At 35.6% G+C, this 19,672-nt stretch overlaps 3 protein-coding genes across 4 annotated transcripts; 2 read left to right on the top strand and 1 right to left on the bottom strand.

Annotated features, from left to right (window-relative positions):
* Positions 1-411: 411 nt before the first annotated feature.
* Positions 412-6,217, top strand: LOC133676853 (magnesium-chelatase subunit ChlH, chloroplastic-like). The gene is given in 6 exon segments (XM_062098630.1): positions 412-1,601; positions 1,603-2,146; positions 2,460-2,542; positions 3,152-4,954; positions 5,135-5,611; positions 5,728-6,217. Coding segments are annotated over 6 exon segments (4,146 nt in total). The 5' UTR covers positions 412-740; the 3' UTR covers positions 6,106-6,217.
* Positions 6,218-6,740: 523 nt separating this feature from the next.
* LOC133676854 (probable glycosyltransferase STELLO1) lies at positions 6,741-11,429 on the bottom strand. Its single transcript, XM_062098631.1, has 3 exons — positions 9,232-11,429; positions 7,839-7,965; positions 6,741-7,502 (listed from the first exon to the last, which is right to left on the bottom strand). The coding sequence occupies exons 1-3, from the start codon at positions 10,950-10,952 to the stop codon at positions 7,035-7,037; spliced, it is 2,316 nt and encodes a 771-aa protein (XP_061954615.1). The 5' UTR covers positions 10,953-11,429; the 3' UTR covers positions 6,741-7,034.
* A 4,924-nt stretch (positions 11,430-16,353) lies between these two features.
* On the top strand, positions 16,354-17,504 carry LOC133676480 (uncharacterized). 2 transcript variants are annotated; one of them, XR_009835616.1, is made up of 2 exons: positions 16,354-16,738; positions 17,225-17,504. XR_009835616.1 is itself a non-coding variant. In XM_062098148.1 (2 exons), exons 1-2 carry the CDS (start codon positions 16,559-16,561, stop codon positions 17,450-17,452), a joined length of 384 nt encoding a protein of 127 aa, XP_061954132.1. In that variant the 5' UTR covers positions 16,354-16,558; the 3' UTR covers positions 17,453-17,504. The 2 variants fall into 2 exon arrangements, 1 of the variants encoding a protein (XP_061954132.1); XM_062098148.1 differs by having other exon boundaries at positions 17,249-17,504.
* Positions 17,505-19,672: the final 2,168 nt, after the last annotated feature.

The raw sequence follows: 19,672 nt of genomic DNA, 5'->3' as shown, positions 1-19,672 counted from the left end.
TTGGTTAATCTAGTAAAAAACCTAGGCTAATCAAGTGATGTGATAGACCCAGATTTAACCCGATCAAAACTTGATCCTTAACTCTTTTAGAATGTTGTGCGAATGACAAATCCTCATGTTTAATTAATTTCCAATCTTGGTGTTCGTCCATGCATGAATGCTATGTTAGAATTAAAAACATTGCTTGCTTTTCGCTGAGAACACAATCAAAATGAAGAATCTATTACAAGGCAAAAGGCCCCTCTTCCACTGCAAGAAAAAAATCTAGTCACCAATTTCCCTATCATCATCCAATTCCTCCTCAGTTGCTTTTGGGAATCCAATTCAACCAATCAGATTCCAGGAAACTCCATCATAAAAACCCTAGCAGATAGATGGGGGTATGCACACTCCCATTATAATTCCTTGACTACCCATTTCGCCACGTGTCCTTCCCTCTCACCACTAACCTTAATAACCAACTTTTCTCCTCTGAAATGCCCCCCTACACCTCCACACGCACAAATTATAAACTCACAGAATTTAAACACCTGGGGGAAAAAAAAGAAGAATAAAGAAACAAAATTGAACCACGACCAAAAAAACACAGTGACAAGAAACAGAAGCAGATTCATAATTTTTTTCTTCCGAAATCTGTTTTCTCTAGCTTTGTTTCTCCCTCTCTCAAATTTAGAAACAGAGAGGAGAAACAGAGGGCTCTGTTTTTTGAGTTGCTTAAAGTGAGCTTTTTCCTACCAAGAATGGCTTCTCTAGTGTCCTCTCCATTCACTTTGCAGTCAACCAAACCAGACCAACTCTCTTCACTATCTCAAAAACACTACTTTCTTCACTCATTTCTCCCCGAGAAAATCAACCAAACCAACTTCAAGTCTTCATTGAAAGTACAATGTGCTGCAATTGGCAATGGCCTATTCACACAAACCACCCAAGAAGTTCGCCGAATAGTACCTGAGAACAACCAGAACCTCCCCACTGTGAAGATAGTCTATGTAGTCCTTGAAGCTCAGTATCAATCTTCACTCACTGCAGCAGTTCAAGCTCTTAACAAGAGCTCCAAAGATGCATCATATGAAGTTGTTGGTTACTTAGTATAGGAGCTTCGTGATGAATCCACATATAAAACTTTCTGGAAGGATCTTGAAGATGCAAATATCTTTATTGGGTCATTGATTTTTGTTGAGGAGCTTGCATTGAAGGTTAAAGCTGCTGTGGAGAAAGAAAGGGATAGGCTTGATGCAGTTTTAGTTTTCCCTTCAATGCCTGAGGTAATGAGGCTTAACAAGTTCGGTTCTTTCAGTATGTCACAGCTTGGTCAATCAAAGAGTCCATTCTTTCAGTTGTTCAAGAGAAAGAAGCAGGGTGCAGGTTTTGCTGACAGTATGTTGAAGTTAGTGAGAACTCTGCCTAAGGTTTTGAAGTACTTACCTAGTGATAAAGCTCAAGATGCTAGGCTTTATATCTTGAGTTTGCAGTTTTGGCTCGGTGGGTCACCAGATAATTTGCAGAATTTCTTGAAAATGATATCCGGGTCTTACGTTCCTGCGCTGAAAGGGAAAAGGATTGACTATTCTGATCCAGTTTTGTTCCTGGATAGTGGAATTTTGGCACCCTTTGGCTCCTTGTATGTATGATGATGTAAAGGAGTACTTGAATTGGTATGGAACCAGGAGAGATGCTAATGAGAAGCTTAAAGACCCTAATGCACCGGTAGTTGGGCTGGTTTTGCAAAGGAGTCATATTGTAACTGGTGATGAGAGTCACTATGTGGCTGTGATCATGGAGTTGGAGGCAAAAGGTGCTAAAGTGATTCCAATTTTCGCTGGCGGGCTTGATTTTTCAGGGCCTGTTGAGAGGTTTTTTATCGATCCAGTTATAAAGAAACCAATGGTGAATTCAATGGTATCATTGACTGGTTTTGCTCTTGTTGGAGGGCCGGCAAGGCAGGATCATCCAAGAGCTGTTGAGGCGTTGAGCAAGCTTGATGTTCCTTACATTGTTGCATTGCCTTTGGTGTTTCAAACAACTGAGGAGTGGTTAAATAGTACTTTGGGTCTGCATCCAATTCAGGTGGCTTTGCAAGTTGCTCTTCCAGAGCTGGATGGTGGCATGGAGCCTATTGTTTTTGCCGGCCGAGATCCAAGAACAGGTAAGTCTAACTTCCTTCTTTAGTCTGTCCTCTTACTCTTTGTTTTGTTCTTTGTCATTGCTCACATGATTTTAGGTACCACCATTATATTTTGTAATCCACATTAAAATTTAGAGCTGCTATTATTTCCAAAATAGACAAATATTCAAAGAAACTACAGTTCAAACAGTCTTTATCTTTCAATGCTTATATTTTACAAGTTGAAACTGGGCAATTTCTTCATTACTTTAATTCAAAGCAGTACTTATCCATGCACACATGACTTCGAATTCTTTTAGTATTAATAAGAGAAAATACTTTAATTTAATTGCAGGGAAATCACATGCTCTTCACAGGAGGGTGGAGCAGCTCTGCACAAGGGCAATCAGATGGGCTGAACTGAAAAGGAAAACAAAGGTTTTTTCCTTCATTCTACGTATCTTCCTAATCTTTAAACTCTGAGTCATATTTTTTCTTTTAAACCTTGAGGTTTCTTGTTTACTTCCAGTTAATTAGAAAACAATATATGAAGCATAAGAGTTCGTAATGCTTAGGCAATTTTCATGATGCTTAAAACACAATGAAGCAGCGCATCATTCCCACCCTCATTTCATTTGCTTACAAGTGAAACGAGAATTTCTTTGAAAGTAAAAATAACGAAAATGACAAATTTTATTAGAGATAATGGAAATGATTAGAGTCTGATAGGTGCATGTATTTACTATTAGCAGGCCTCTTTGCTGATGTAAACCTCTGTTATCACATTGTATATGTGCACTAAAAAATTGATTAGCAATGAGCTTTATAGTTCAACAACTGCTTACAACGTAAATATGATGCTGATTGGATGATCAGGATAGTCTGTCCACTTCTGCCATTTTTTATTTACTCATCTCCCTCTCTCTACTGTGTGACAGAAGATTCACATTTTCATTTCCCACTCTATATTCTCATATAAAACAATACTTGAATTCAATTTGACTATATTTTTTCGTCACATAATGACAAGTGTATTACCTCATGCAGACTGAGAAGAAGTTAGCAATCACTGTCTTCAGTTTTCCTCCAGACAAGGGAAATGTTGGGACAGCAGCCTACCTTAATGTCTTCTCATCCATCTTCTCAGTTCTGAAAGAACTAAAAAAAGATGGCTACAATGTTGAGGGCCTTCCGGAGACTTCAGAAGCCTTGATTGAAGACATAATCCATGATAAAGAGGCTCAATTCAGCAGCCCAAATCTGAACATTGCTTACAAAATGGGTGTTCGAGAATACCAAAGCCTTACTCCATATGCCACTGCTTTGGAAGAAAACTGGGGCAAACCTCCTGGAAATCTGAATTCTGATGGAGAGAATCTCTTGGTGTATGGAAAACAGTACGGTAATATCTTCATCGGAGTCCAGCCCACTTTCGGTTATGAGGGTGATCCTATGCGACTATTGTTCTCCAAATCAGCTAGCCCACATCATGGGTTTGCAGCTTATTACTCCTTCGTGGAGAAAATTTTCAAAGCTGACGCAGTTCTTCATTTTGGCACTCATGGTTCGCTTGAATTCATGCCAGGGAAGCAGGTGGGAATGAGTGATGTTTGTTATCCTGACAGTCTCATTGGGAATATCCCCAATGTCTACTATTATGCAGCTAACAACCCATCTGAAGCCACCATTGCTAAACGCCGCAGCTATGCAAATACCATTAGCTATTTGACCCCTCCAGCTGAAAATGCTGGGCTTTACAAAGGCTTGAAGCAGTTAAGTGAGCTTATCTCCTCATACCAATCCCTCAAAGACACAGGTCGTGGGCCACAAATTGTGAGCTCCATTATCAGTACAGCTAGGCAATGTAATCTTGACAAAGATGTTGAGCTTCCTGACGAGGGAATGGAGATCTCTGCAAAGGAGCGAGATCTTGTTGTTGGAAAAGTATACTCTAAGATCATGGAGATTGAATCCCGGCTTTTGCCCTGTGGGCTTCATGTCATTGGTGAACCACCATCTGCAATGGAAGCTGTCGCAACTTTGGTTAATATTGCTGCCTTGGACCGTCCTGAAGATGGGATTTCATCGCTCCCAGCAATATTAGCTGAAACTGTTGGACGAAACATAGAGGAGGTATATAGAGGGAGTGATAAGGGAATCTTGATGGATGTAGAACTTCTTCGGCAAATAACCGAGGCCTCCCGTGGTGCCGTCTCTGCCTTTGTGCAGAAAACAACTAACAATAAGGGTCAAGTAGTAGATGTCGCAGATAAGCTTACCTCGATCCTTGGGTTTGGAATCAATGAACCATGGGTTGATTACTTGTCAAACACAAAATTCTACCGGGCAGATAGGGTTAAGCTGAGAACACTCTTCCAGTTCTTAGGAGAATGTTTGAAACTGGTAGTGGCTGACAATGAGCTGGGGAGTTTGAAACAAGCCTTGGAGGGCAAATATGTGGAGCCAGGGCCTGGTGGTGACCCAATCAGAAACCCAAAGGTGTTGCCAACTGGAAAGAACATTCACGCACTAGACCCACAAGCCATTCCGACAACAGCAGCAATGTAGAGTGCAAAAGTTGTGGTGGACAGATTAATCGAGAGGCAGAAGGCTGACAATGATGGGAAGTATCCTGAGACAGTTGCACTTGTATTGTGGGGAACTGATAATATCAAGACCTATGGTGAGTCCCTGGCTCAAGTCTTGTGGATGATTGGAGTCAGGCCAGTAGCTGATACCTTTGGTAGGGTTAACCAGGTGGAACCCGTAAGTCTTGAAGAGCTTGGAAGGCCTAGGATTGACGTCGTGGTCAATTGCTCAGGAGTGTTTAGAGATCTCTTTATAAATCAGGTACTAGGTCGTTTTCATATTACTCATTTGTTTTCATTTGGGGAAAATCATGAGGATCAGTTCATAATATTTAACATGTGAATATTTCACTTCTTTGTGTTCTCTTACTTTATTAGCTGACTTTTTTTCAATCTTTCACTGACTAACTTCTGTATCATTTTTCCTTTATTTTATCCACAGATGAACCTCCTCGACCGAGCTGTTAAGATGGTAGCTGAACTAGATGAGCCAGCTGATCAAAACTATGTCAGGAAGCATGCTCTAGAGCAAGCTGAAGCCCTTGGTGTTGACATTCGAGAAGCTGCAACTCGTGTATTTTCTAATGCCTCAGGATCATACTCCTCAAACATAAACCTTGCAGTGGAGAACTCTTCGTGGAATGATGAGAAGCAGCTTCAAGACATGTACTTAAGCCGGAAGTCCTTTGCCTTTGATTGCGATGCCCCAGGTGCAGGCATGACGGAGAAAAGAAAAGTTTTTGAGATGGCTCTGAGCACAGCGGAAGCCACTTTCCAAAATCTTGATTCCTCAGAGATCTCACTCACTGATGTGAGCCACTATTTTGATTCAGACCCAACAAACTTAGTGCAGAATATGAGGAAGGATAAGAAGAAGCCTAATGCTTACATTGCAGACACAACAACAGCTAATGCTCAGGTTAGCAATTGGACGACTACTGCGATTGCAATCTCTTCTAATTCCAAAGGCTTTGATTCAATAGTCGAATCTAGTAATTATAAGTTCTAAAAAACATCAAATTTTGTCTCTTCCAGGTACGCACTCTAGCTGAGACTGTGCGGCTTGATGCACGGACCAAATTGTTGAACCCCAAGTGGTATGAAGGAATGATGTCTAGCGGATACGAGGGTGTTCGTGAAATTGAAAAGCGGCTAACAAACACTGTTGGATGGAGTGCAACTTCAGGTCAAGTCGACAACTGGGTCTATGAAGAGGCTAACTCAACCTTCATCCAAGACGAGGAGATGTTGAACAGACTCATGAGCACCAACCCGAATTCATTTAGGAAGTTGGTGCAGACCTTTTTGGAAGCCAATGGACGTGGGTACTGGGAAACTTCACATGAGAACATTGAGAAGTTGAGGCAGTTGTATTCTGCAGTTGAAGACAAGATTGAAGGTATTGATCGGTAAATTGTAAATGTACTACTGGAAAGATTTGCAAATATCAGTTAACAATGTTGATTTCCTGAGTTGTTTCTCTTGAATGAATGGATGCGACTCTCAGGAACATTCAAAACGCAAATTTTGTCTACAAGTTTCACTCTCGCAATTCTATCCCTTTCAAGGGTTTTGTTAGCATCTCAGAATAACAAAAATCTTCTCTCCCATTACTATACCTCAAATAAAAATATGAAAACCCAAGAAGAATGTTAATTTGATTACAAGGATGTTCCTCAGTCAAGACAGAATATGATAGCCAAGCAGAGCATGCCTTCTTTTTTCTTTTCCCTCTACGATAAGCCAAGCAGAGTAAGACAAAGTATACTCCCAGAGGCATGCAAGCCTGCTTGAAGAGAGAGAACAAAACTGGGCCAAAAAAGGCCAGCGGCTGCCTGAACAGAATTGAACACCAAGGCCTAATATAAAACAGAAAGACACCAACAGAACAAACCCCAAACAAAGAGATAAGCCACGACGAAGAACCATATCCCAAAGCACCACAGCCGGGAAGGCAGACATTGAAATAGGAACAAAAGAAGAAACCGAAAAATGTTTCTTGATTTTGAGAACTGCACCACTCAATCAAGAAATTAAGAAAAAGAAACTGAAACGAGTATCTTCTTCTCTTGTATTTTTCAGCCAAAGAAAAAGATCTAACACATTTTTCCATTGAAGGGGATCCCCATCAGTAAATGAATGATACAAGGTAAATCTACAAAGATGTTAAAAAGGAAGAATTACAAAAATTTTAAGGAAATAGATAAAAAGAGCCCTCCCCCTAAACAAAAAAAATTGAAAAAAAAAAAGTAAAAACAGAATTTGGTATAACAGGTACAAAGTAGTTTGAAGCTTTCTTCCTCTATTCTGGCTCTTGTAAGTATTAGAAGATGTTTTTACCTTCAAACCAACTCCATTAGGAGCGGGTCACCTTCTGCCATTATTCTTATCAGCTTTATGAAATCTTGTTCACTAGACACATTCCATGGATGAACAGCAGGTACTTGAGCAGAATAAAGAGTTGAATTATCAGGTGGTGGCTTCCGCTTATATACCATTGTGCTAAGCACTGAATCAAAATTCTGAGGTGAATCCATTGACATAAAGAACATGGGTATGGCAACCTTTTGATGAATATCTAGATCACCCACCAAACCAACAAGATCTACAAAGTCGGTAACGAAGTGCTGAGGAATATAGAATATCTCAGAACTGCCTATCACGAGGCTCTGGTCACTTTTCATAGCTTCCTTGTAATTGACTTGGAAGTGAACCGGCATTGAGCCAACAACTTTTCTTACCATTTCTGCTTGCTTTGCATACCAATCTGTGTTTCCATTGGTTGACACAGTTGTCCAGGACTTGGATACCTAATGCCATAATGTGTTAGAAAGATGGGGAAGGGGATCTACATGTGTTGCTCACAATAAGCATGCAGCATCACAATATGGACATAGATATGAACACTATTTATCCAACTGCAGTATTGCCTTTCATCTTATACCATTGAGATCGTTACTGCTAGTTTAAAAAAGACATTAAGATATTGAATTTTGTGAATGGCGTGAGAAAGAAGAAACAAAGCTCCAGCATATCAAACCAATGTGCATGATCCTAAGGCATAGAGAAAAATGAAATTGGTAAAATAAAGCAAATTTATGTCTTGCGATGACCAGAAAAGTAGAGGACTAAGAAAAAGAAATTACCTTGTCAGTAATCCAAAGTTTAGCCTTGCTAGCTTGAAGCAGATTCCAGTAATTAAGAATAGTATCATCCTGAAGGAATAAAAAGCCTTCGGCACTGCTATATCGATCGAATATCTTGGGCAGATGCCTATAACCAATATTAGATAGTATTATTAGTTAACAAAGTGACACCAGTTAAGATGAAAAGTATGGGATACCCACTTGACAAGGCAAACAGTTAAAATTTGACTTCACACCAATTCCAGGGTTATCAATAACAAATGCATGCCTAAGAAACCAATATATCAACTAGATAACAACCAGAGTTTGCTTCTAGAACTGCAATAAAAGACACGGCAACAAACTCACACTGACATAACTCCAAAATAAATTCGAAGGAAGAAAAGGAAACAATGCCTCCTTAAGAAATGGACAATTATAGAAGGAAGTTGGAGACTCCAAGAAAACTCACGCTCTGGTCTTGCATATGCAAATACTAGAATGGTTTATCCACAAGCACCAATGCCTCATGCCCCAAAGAATTTGAAAATAGACTAGCTTAAACTATTGTAGTACATAATCATTTCCTCCAGCACACAATGTCCTTCAACATAAGGCAAATATTTCAAAACATCACAAATGGAGATCAGCACAATCAATCTGGATGGATGTTTTCTGAAGTACTCTGTCCTGGCTTGAAGACCAGAGCTTACATATCGAGTTCGAAGCTGGTGATTAAACTCATTCCCAGTGGCATGAGTAACCGGCAATGTCAGTTGAAGGATATGATGATTCCCAAGGCCATAGTCTCCAACTAAAAGAATCTCAATACAAAAAGGATTGCAAAAGTTCTCCAGGATTTCAATATTACCCTAAACATGTTTTAGAAAGAGGAGTTGAAATAAGAAACATGACAAGAAACATAACCACCAAACATGTTTACATTGACTGCCTTATTTTATACAACTCCAACAGCCATCCAAATTCCAACTTTAATGTCCAAATGCACAAGTTCAATACTGTGACTATAGGGCATAAGCAAAAATCTATACATTAAATGGATCCCACAACATAAGAGAGATCAATCCTAGATAATCAAAAAGATCTTGAACTAAATGTAAGTAATAAAACCAATTCCATGAAAACTCTCTCCATGCACCCTTGCTACCCATAACTTTAACCTCGGACTTAATTAGAAAAAATCTCTTTCATTTTACAAGAGTGCCACAACTTCCCACCACGCCAGCTCCCCAGCCTCTATAGGAGACAGTTTTAGTTCTAGTTATGTAGATTTTTCTATCTAACATATGAATTGAAATCAGATATCCAAGGCGATGGTTTGCATAAGAATCTAGATTTAAATTATGGTAACAAAACAAGCAAAATAAATATTTCTATCATATAGATAACTTACTTGTACATATGATCCAAATGGCCTGCTTCAACAGCAAGATCCTCATTCTTCTGCCACGACAAGATAATCACAGTTTTGAATATTCTCCCATAAAGCAATCTCCATTCCAAGGCAGTGCGTTCGACAGGCCCATTGCAAAACATAATAAGCACAACATTCCCAAAATTCTTCCTCCATCGAATTAAATTGGCGATCTCATAATTCACAGTTCCTGTTTCCTCCACTCCAAGATGCACAGACGGAAACTTCCGAGGAACAAACTCCTTTCGATCCCCATGACCTATAGTCGGACGTGGCCGATCCAATTCAAATGACATTAACCTAGGCTGCCGATACCCTACAGCAAGCAAGTCCTGAAGCCAAGCAGCAGTAAACTTCACATCCTGCTCACTCCAAAACCCCTCCTCTGCCATAGCAAAACTCAACTCTAAAATCTTCTCAAACAACCTATGCTCACTCGACCTCCATGCAACCAAGAACTTAACAAGCCTCCCAACATTAACATGAAGATCCTTCTCTTCAGAAAAAGGGTACCCCCCAACTGTATCATATCTATGCACAGTAGGTGGATAAACCACAACATACCCACCAATCTCCCATAGAAGCCTTTGACCCCAGTAGCCTCTCAAAACATCAGAAGCCATATTACTAACTGAAACTGGAAGCATCAAACCCCAGAAAGCCGATGAATGGTAAATCGTATTAAACGAATTAACTGGCACCATTACCCCTTGAGGCAATGCCACTTTCGGGGCACGCTCATCAAACCTAATATCGAAAGCTTCCAAACCCGTTTTCCTAGTATAATAAAACACAGAATCAACATCAGGCAATCCATTCGATATCCCTTGTTGTATAAACTGTTTCCCACCATAAACCTCAGTGTAAAACTCTTCATGACCAAGTTCACCCACATTCTCTAATGGTAACCCTCTTGGCCAAACTGTCCTTTGACCAAAATGAACGTAAGGATTCACTACACTCCTATTCTCATTCTCATGACTATATTGCAATATAGTCTCCTGCCTAGCCCCCTCCCCTATTAACTCCACATCAAAATGCTTCCCTAAATCACCATCAATAACCTCTCCACGATCATCAGCATCAAAAATTTTCTTTGCCCCATGTTGGATCGCGAACAAATACCCCACACTCTTCCGTAAATAAGAATCATAAGGTACATAACCCAAAACTCGAAACCCTAAACTCGCTTGTTGTTCCAAAGACAAGTAAATTGCACCCTTCAAGGACCAATCATTTGGTGTCCTTGAATTCCCAATTGCAAGCAATTGCCAACCTTTAATTCTGACAAGCTTTTTAAGCGAATCGGTAGGGTGATGAGAGACACTAACAACAATCCATTTCTCTGACCGGAAATTCGCATAAGGCGAAGACTTGTCAGTGATTGCTGGGATATTGTTCCAATCTATGCGGGGGAAATGATGGGTTTTGTCTAGAGGTTGTGCTTGTGATTGAAGGTAGAGAAAAGCGGCGGTGTCACCAGTGCTCCGGAGGAAGAAGATGGCGGCGACAGTGGCGATCAGCACTGTGATTGTGATGATTTTGTAGAAATTCTCAGATACCCATGTTGAGAAATCTAAAGATTTTGACTCTGAGAAGCGCTGGTGGAGGTCGTGGTGGTGGTGGTTGATGGTGGGTCTGATTTGGGATTTGGGAGATTTTGGATTTGGGTTTGTTGTTACTCGGCCTTGGACCAACATTGGTAAAAGTAAAATGGGTACTTCTTGATTTCGGTTTTTTCGAAGAGATTGAGCTTCAATTGTGTGGTGAAATTGAGAGATTTTGAAGAAATTGAAGATCAAAGTTTCAATCCTCTGTGTTTCTTCGAGTTATTGATTGAACTTGAAAGATTCAATCTTTTTGAGTCTCTCTTATTCAATATAACATTGACTCTCACTGTCAAAATGTTTTCTTGATTTCCTCGTCTCTCTTCTAAACACAACACAGTACACACTCTCCTCCTCTCTCTCACTCTGCTTGTTTTTTTTTCAGCGTCTCTCTCTAGAAGTAAGTTACAACAACGTCTCCTATCCTTTTCTTTCTCTGTCTAGAAATGAAACAGAAGTCTGCTTGTTAGCAGCTAACAAAGAAAGGAAAGAAGTTTGTTGTTGGCTGCCGACGACGTAAGGGTTGGGTACGGGGTTGCTTAGGCTTGAATGTTGTGTAATGTAACGTACCTGCTACCTCTTGTTGAAGTGGGGTGGGGTGTCACTGTCTCTGTTTAGTTTTTCTCTCTTCAATTATTATTTTTTTAGTTTAACATGGATATTCGAGTTAGCTTGCATGTATTTCAACTAATTCTATGAATTTTTAAATTAACAACCATGTGAGTCTTTAGTGGTTATCATATAAGCAATCATAAAACTCGAATCTGAGACTAAAAAAAATAACTATTTTAATTTCAAGTTTTTATCATTAGACTATTATCTAAATAATTTTTTTTTCTTTTTTTTTTCCTGCTTGCATGGTCATTGGATGATTTCAGATTCTCAATCTGCTGCAATTAATCATGTCGGCTTGATTGATTTTAAATGAATTTTATTTTTTTTATTATCATTAAAATATTTAAAAGGTATTTTAAAATATGAAAATAATTATTTTTAAAGTATTTTTACTTGAAAATATATGATTTAAATCATATTCTCAAACATTAATTTACGAAAAATACATAATTTAATCCAAATATAATTAAATTAATATAAAAAATTTTAAAAACAAAACAATGTTTTTTATAAAAAATAATTGTATAGTGATGTTAAACTAACTCAACAATTTAATAATATGTTAGCTAAGGTGATTTTTTTATTATTTTTAATATTAATCCGCAAGTATCTTGCTTATGTATCATAATTTTCTCTCAAATTAGATTTAAAAATAAATCTCGAGCAAATTTAATGTATGAAGAGCTAGGTCACTCCTAGATCTAATTGTGAGCAAGTCATTTAGAAATTTATTTCTCTCCTCCATTTCTGGTAAGATTTGATCTTCAGTCTCAATCAATAACTTAAAGCTGTAATTGCGATTTTTTAGAGAGAAAAAAAAGAGAGTGTTTTGCTTATCTGTCATGTGGGGGCCAGCGGGTAGAAAAAAAGAAGAAGAATGAAATGCCCATGTGTTGTTGCGGTAGTTGCCAGCAAGGGAAGCAACTTGTTTGGCTATGGCCATTTGAGTCTGTGCGGGTACGGCAGACTCTGCTAGCTTGGGACATTGCTAAACGAAATGCTTTCTATGTTTTTTTTGCGGATTTTTCTCTTTTTAAAAATAATATAGTTTGTTAAAAGTTTTGTTACAGAAACATGTTGAAAAAATATTTAAAAAATAATACCATATTTTATAATATATGATTGATATTTGAAATAATGATGGCGTTTTAAGTACATAACCGTTATTTCAAATAATAATTTTTTAGTTATGTTTCAAAACATATTTATTTTACATATTAATTAACTTAAATCAAAATCAACCCAAAATTTTATAAAAATAATCAAAGGATAAGATTCAAGATCAATTACTAAAAAAGAAAAGGAAGATAAGATGATGTGGCATGAGAAAAAAATAAAGAAAGAAAAAGAAAGAAAAAATAGATTAATGAAGACACATTAGAGCTCTACTTTCTACACATTCAGTACCATTAGAAAAAATCTCAAAAATCTCAACAAGACAATTCTAATTATACCTTGAAAAAACACCAAATAAGATTATAATTAACCTCAAATAAACCCTTAATAAATTACGACAACATCTGATAATCTTTTAAGATGTTGTTAGAATTGTCTCGTCGAAATCTTTCTAACAATACTGAGTATGTAAAAACAAAGCTTTGAAGTTTTCCGGTAACCCATTTTTTCCTTGTCATTGGATTTTTATAAAGTTTTAGGTTGACTTTTTATATATATTGATTAAATAGAAAGAGACATGATTTTTTAAATAATCATTATTTTCTATAATAGTTGTGTTCAATAGTTATTTTTAATAGTAGCCGTTATGTTCAAACAATATTATTTTTTTAATATTTTTTATTTTTCAAAACTTTTATTAAAATGTGTTAGAATTATAAAACACCTGTTTTTTTGCTTTTGCTACAAATTACGAAGGGGTTTGATTGAAAACCCGGCAATGAGGTCAATGGGGGCTTAAGGGCTTTCTTGCTTCTATTATCTTAACAACTCTCTTTGTCAAGCAGATGTTGAAAACGAAGTAAGAAAATATATATATATTAAAAAAAAAACTAAAAAAGTATCAGATTGTGGTACCTGTGATCTACATTGAATCATGTTAATAATACATTTGATTTCTAGGTGCTGGCTATTTTTAATTTGCATACACTATAATGAGATTTATTTATTTTTTGATAATTACTTTAATGGAAATTAATTTATGATAAAAGTAAGCGCAGATGTCTAATAGTTCAGAAGGTATTATAAATCAGCACCTTCAAGAAATAGAGTGATTCTAAGATGAGAAAGAAAAAGAATGCGCCTAAGAATATAGTAAAAACAAGAAATTAGTAAATGAAATTTTGCAATTTGTTCCTAAATTTACCATTACAATTAGTTATTTGTCTTGTTTTTCATCGTCATTATTCTTCAGCCAACACGAATCTTTGGGCCTACGAATTGAAGTGGGCATAAGGGTTTCAAAATTCATGGGCTGGATTAACATGGCCGATTTGAATACATCGAGGGAAAAAATAATATTTAGTGAAAGAAGGAGATTTGAACATGCTGGGACGACTTTGAAAATCTAGGAAAGAAATAAAAGATTCATCATCGTTTTTAAATCAATAAAAAAAGAGCTCGTGAAAGTTGAATTTAACTTGTTTTTTGAAATAAACGAAGGCTATTTACCATGGTACAGGGGGGAATATTATTTACTAATTTACAATGAGAAATGAAAGAATTCAAAATTTGAAATTATTGTAAAATTGATCATAAAATTATGGTTTTTACCTAATTTTATGAATTTTATATGATTTTAGTGTGATTTTATTATTATTATTATTATTAGATGATTTTACACGATAAGTACATATTAACTAATAAAATTATATAATTTTACAATTAAATGATAATCTTTAACAATATTATGCAGATTTGTCAATGCAATAACTTCCACCAGGTAAAGAACTAAATCAGACTTGTTAGGGCATCTCCAACTATAGAGGTAAATGAAATGCTGAAATCAAATAACTGCCAAAAATAACTTCTTTTTTTTTTTTGCTTATTCCAATGGAAGTGCTAAAAGAGAAGGTGAAGTAACTTTTTCCCTTGGCCAAAAGCTATTCCTGCATGTTTTTTTAGAAAAGCTAAAAAATAGTTGGTCTTGTATTATACTTGAGTTTTGGGTTTTCAATGCACAAATTATTATTTTTTACTTTTTAGCTTTAGGTTTTCAAAACTTTGAGTTAAAACACTAGTTTTTATAAATACTTCCTTTTTTTTTTAATCATTTGAGTGTATATAAGAATAAAAACTATATTTATACTATTTCAAATGTTATTCTAACACTTTAGCACTTTAAAATAAATTTTGAGAGATATCATTTTGGTTTACACTAGTTATCTGATCAGCATTCCATCGCATGTTAAATATTTTTATTTCTTATAAAACAATTATGTATATAGATTTTTTCAATGCATTTCAGTAGTTTAAAAAATTTAAGTTCAAATAAAATTTTTTATACATACATGTAATCAAATAAATCAAAAACTATGCATGTAAATAAATAAATAAATAAAACAAGTCATTAACGATACCTAAAAATAAAACTTGAAAAATTAAGAGACAGATGTGAATCAAAATATTAAATTTGAAAAGATAAGACATTTACCCGGTTATGCTTATTAAATTTATTTATTAAAATAATTTTTTATTTAAGTAAACGATAATAGAAATAGAGATACAAATTAAATTGATCGAATAAAATAAAAGGAGAAAAAAAACATCATAAAAGGCTGCACATGTTAGAAAGACTATCTGAAATAAAAAAAAAACTTTATTTTTAAAAATAAATTTTATCCATACAAAAGTTAAAAAAAAAATTATAAATGAATAAGAAAAGCTCTTTAAATTTAAATGCATAACTAAAAAAATAATTATCATTTAAAAGAGGTTCTCTAATCAAAATGAAAGAGAGATGGCGTATTAATTTAAATATAAATTAAAAAATTAGAGGACAAAAGCTTGAAAAAAGAATCGTTAATTTAAAAAAAGAACTAGAAAAAAAAACAAAGGCCAGGTGTTGCCAAGCCTAACAAGCCAGGTTAGCCCCTTTGACCCATTTTATCAAGACTCGTGCGATTGGGCCTTGAATTTTTTTTTATATGCATCCAATTTTTTATGAAAAAAATCAGACGACATATCGTTTGATTTGCCTAAATTTCAGCTACTATGATGGTCGTAAAATTAGGGTTTAATTTTTTTTATCAAAAAACCTGTTTGTCAACTTATTTTGACCAAAAACACAAATAAAATACTATATGAACCGTGATAAGCTTATCTATGATATAAAAAAACCACCCTTAAAATCAAAATCAACTTGAATCCAAAAATCAACCTAAGCGCAGATATGTTTTTTCACGAACTTTAAAAATACAACAACATCTAATATGAACTTCTCTAATAAAATGAAATCATTTGACACAAATATAGTCTGTTTTAATGGTCTAAATCGGTATCAATAACACTTTTCTCTATTTACTACTGGAATTCGGCGATCTTTCTCTCTCATCTCTCAACCCAAGACTACAAAATAACAAAAATGAAGTTTTGTATCAAAATTAAAATTATATAATTTGTGTGATTTTTAAAGGTTAAGAACTAAAGTGTATTTTTTACAAAATTTATGGCATGTCACTCATGTTGGTATTCTTTTCATATGTTCCTTTTTCTTTCAATCTCATGTTTTTATAAGAAATTAAAATTAATTAGTTTTTAATTAGGAATAAATCACAGAAAAATGATTTGAGAATCAAATTTGAAAAAACATAATAATAGAAAGAGAGAGAGCACCAAAATAGCATTAACAGAAACCAAACAAAAAGTACAAAACTCCAATATTTTGAATCTCCCCGCCACCCACACACAAAATCGTTTCGTTTCTTTTTGCTCAAAACGACAAAAATGCTTCCGTTTCCTTCTCCTATTGAACCCACTGTCGCCTCTGCTCTCCTCTCCACTACCACACCTCTTTCTCCCCCTCCTTCAAAGTACTTACTTGATCGATCAAAACTCGCTTTCTTTTTTTAATTTCTTCTCGGATTTCAACCAACGATTTCGTTTTGGTTGTTTTTTGAGGCTCGGTGTTGATGGAGAGAAGAAATCTGCGAAAGAGCAGTAGTGAAGAGGAGAGCTTGAGCTTGGTGTCTAGTGGCTCGAAATCGTGCGCTTCATATCTAACAATTGATGGATCGCGGTTTAAGGAGATTCGAGGTCACAAGCTCAGGATCGTCGCTTTCGTGTCTCGCTTCCATGAAACGAAGCTCAAGGTGATCCTCATTTTATCCCGGTTTAATTTTTTGAGTTTCTATTTGGCTTCGTTCTATTTAGCTTTGAGTGATCGTCTCTGTTGATGCTTATTAGTTGATATTTTATAGCGTTTCTGTTCTGTTCAGATGATTTTTCACAGCGAGTTTTTGTTTGAGTGACTATCTCCATTATAAATCCCTTTTTAGCCTGTTTGATGCTTATCAGTTGATTTCTATGTGATATTTTTGGCTCTGTTTGGATGATAATTTTTTTTTTGAGTAGCATTCTCCGTTTGAAATCATTATGAATCTCTTTCAGTGATTATCGGTTGATTTTATTTAGTTGCCTTTCTGTTTGGCTGTTATCTAACCCTAGCTCTCTCTTACTGTATTTGTTTTTAATTAAGCTCTTTGAATTAAGTTCTTGATAGCTTTGTGTTTGCCTTTAATTCGGTCCTTTTATGCCTATTTTTTGACAAGTTATTAATATTAATCACTGTTTTTTAGTTTATTTTCGTTTAATTTTTGCAGATAGCACGAAGGAGGCACTCGAAGGTGAACCGGAGCTCTGGCCACCAGAGGTCCGTCGTGCTAGCTCCGCCGGAGAAGGCAGCTGCGCTGGTGGCGTCTACAGAGTCAGGTTCGTGTTTGTCAAGTGGTTCCAGCGCGGCTTCAAGCAAGCAAAGCCACTTTATGAATACGAACGGATTGATGATGAAGCCGGCCGGCTCGTGATGATCAGGAGGAGACGAAGAGGATCAGATCTGGCTTTGGCTCGCCTTACATGAGCGGCCGAGCCGAAGCAACATGGAGGCTGCTGTCAAGTGGTTGTTTCTCCGAAATTAGGATTCGTCGAGTGCTTGGCGACAGTCCTAGCACAAGCAAAGCTTTAAGAAAGTGAGTGAGTGAAGTCGTTCACATGATTGGCACGTGGAATGTGTTAGATCTAATAGCGTTACAGTAATGCTTCTGTAAATTTGATTTCCTACTTGGAAAATTTTTAACACTGTTCGTTTTGTTGTCAATAGAATACGGTGAATTTCACCTGCTGTGGTGTAATGTCAGGCTGTTCAAAGCAAAAGGTAGTGAAAAGATCTGTTGAGGGAGGGAGTCATGACCATCTACACGGTAATGGACTCTTCTCATAATTTTTTTACTGCTTTCCCATTCCAATGAAATGATTAATTTATGAAATTAGTCCATAAAAAGTTACCGCTGTGTTATAACTGTAATTAGTGGTCTATCTTTTTGCATATAGCATGAGAAATAACTCATCTATCTAGAGTTTATCCATCCCACTAACCGGAAAGTTTGGTCAGCCGATACACTATATATAAACATATAAGTGAAATGGGAAAAGTCTGTACATGATTAAGGGTGTGTTTGAAAACACGGTATAATCTGTGTTATTTTAAAATTTAAATATTTTTTGTTTAAAATAAATTTTTTTTAATAATTGTAGATCATTTTGATATAATGATGGTAAAAATAATTTTTTAAAATAAATTTTTTTATTATGATATATTTCTAAAAAAAAACTTTGAATAATCACTGCTATCGTAATTACAAGCACACCCATTAAGCGGTAGCATGACATAGAGCAACAGCCTTGCCTTTTGTAGCGTTTTCTGCACAACATTGCCGCGTAAAGATGAGAAAACAAGGAACCGTTTGACACTATTATATACATTAGGATGGCAGTGGCAGTGCCTCTCCATGATCCATATATACATTATAGTTAACTGAATTTTCCCTATGTTGATACGTTGTACTGTTTTTCCTACTGTGCCTAGAGAGCGGCCTTGTTCATGTACATTTTTTTAGAATGCTTTGTTCACACCTTGAGTTAATAGATTGAGAGCATAGCTTCAGCTTAAATTGATAACTATTGGAGGGGGCCCTAGCCATCTATGCCCCTTGAATTGTTGTTAAGATAGTTTTGAGATGTGAGGACTGGGCAGAATGCCAGAATAATCGCGTTTCTTTCTTTTTAAGAAAAAAGAATAAAGAACAGCTGACACTTCACATCCTAGAATCAACCTCAACTCGTTTCCTGCCTCTCTTGACGCCTTCTTTTAATTTAATCATATATCTGAGGATGGTTTTTTTCTCCACAATTCTTGTTGGTTTTTATTTTATCTTCTTTCTCTTCGCCTTTAATTGTATTTTAAAACATTTCTTCGCCTCAATATTCTTTTTGCACCAAGGAAAGAACCTTACCGAACAGTTGTTGGGCTGCGATCTGCCGGCATTTTGTTTATTAGAATGGCCAGCTATGAGGTTTGTGATTTGTTAGACGACATGGTACATATATATATTGCATCAAAGGAAACTTCAAATCATGTCAGATTGTTTTGCTTAAAATATTTTATAAATAAAAAATATTTTGTGTAAAATATTTTTTAATAGTGATGAAATGATGGTGATAGTAATAAAATAACGGTGATTGCGTGGTGATTATAATGATAATGAAAAAAATAATAATGGTGAGATGATAATAATAACAAAAAAAAAAGATAGTCATTATAACGAGAAAAGAGAAGATAAAAAACTAAGAAGAGAAGATAGTTAAAATAGTAAAATAATATTATAAATATATTATTATTTGTAAAATATTTAACGGATTTTATGAACTTAAAATACTTTTTAGTAAATGAACCAAATTTAAAAATTGACTCTAAAATATTTTTTATTAATTAATTTTCTTGTAAAAAAAATTATGAGAACAAATACAAAAAATTATTTTTCAAAAACAAATGTGGAAAAACTGTTGAATATAAAACGAGCTACAACACCTGTTTGCTTTTCTTTTTCACCGTTTATTCTTGGCCTCTTGGTTTGCGCTACCGAATCCTTCTTTTCTTTGCTGGTAATACCTAAATTAAGTTTATCGGTTTAAAAATATAGTATTAGTTGGTTTTTAAAGTATTTTTTATTTAGAAATATATTAAAAAA

The sequence above is a fragment of the Populus nigra genome, chromosome 17, assembly GCF_951802175.1.
Source record: "Populus nigra chromosome 17, ddPopNigr1.1, whole genome shotgun sequence".
Classification (NCBI taxonomy): Eukaryota; Viridiplantae; Streptophyta; class Magnoliopsida; order Malpighiales; family Salicaceae; genus Populus; species Populus nigra.
The sequence above is the reverse complement of the archived record's forward strand: the minus strand, read 5'-3'. Positions and strand labels throughout refer to the sequence as shown.

Coding starts and splice junctions, on each gene's coding strand:
- LOC133676480 (XM_062098148.1), top strand. CDS start 16,559: ATGGAGAGAAGAAATCTGCGAAAGAGCAGTAGTGAAGAGGAGAGCTTG. Junction 16,739..17,248: donor TCCATGAAACGAAGCTCAAG/GTGATCCTCATT, acceptor TAATTTTTGCAG/ATAGCACGAAGGAGGCACTC.
- LOC133676854 (XM_062098631.1), bottom strand. CDS start 10,952: ATGTTGGTCCAAGGCCGAGTAACAACAAACCCAAATCCAAAATCTCCC. Junction 7,966..9,231: donor CATTTGGATCATATGTACAA/GTAAGTTATCTA, acceptor TATTGGTTATAG/GCATCTGCCCAAGATATTCG. Junction 7,503..7,838: donor AACTTTGGATTACTGACAAG/GTAATTTCTTTT, acceptor TTATGGCATTAG/GTATCCAAGTCCTGGACAAC.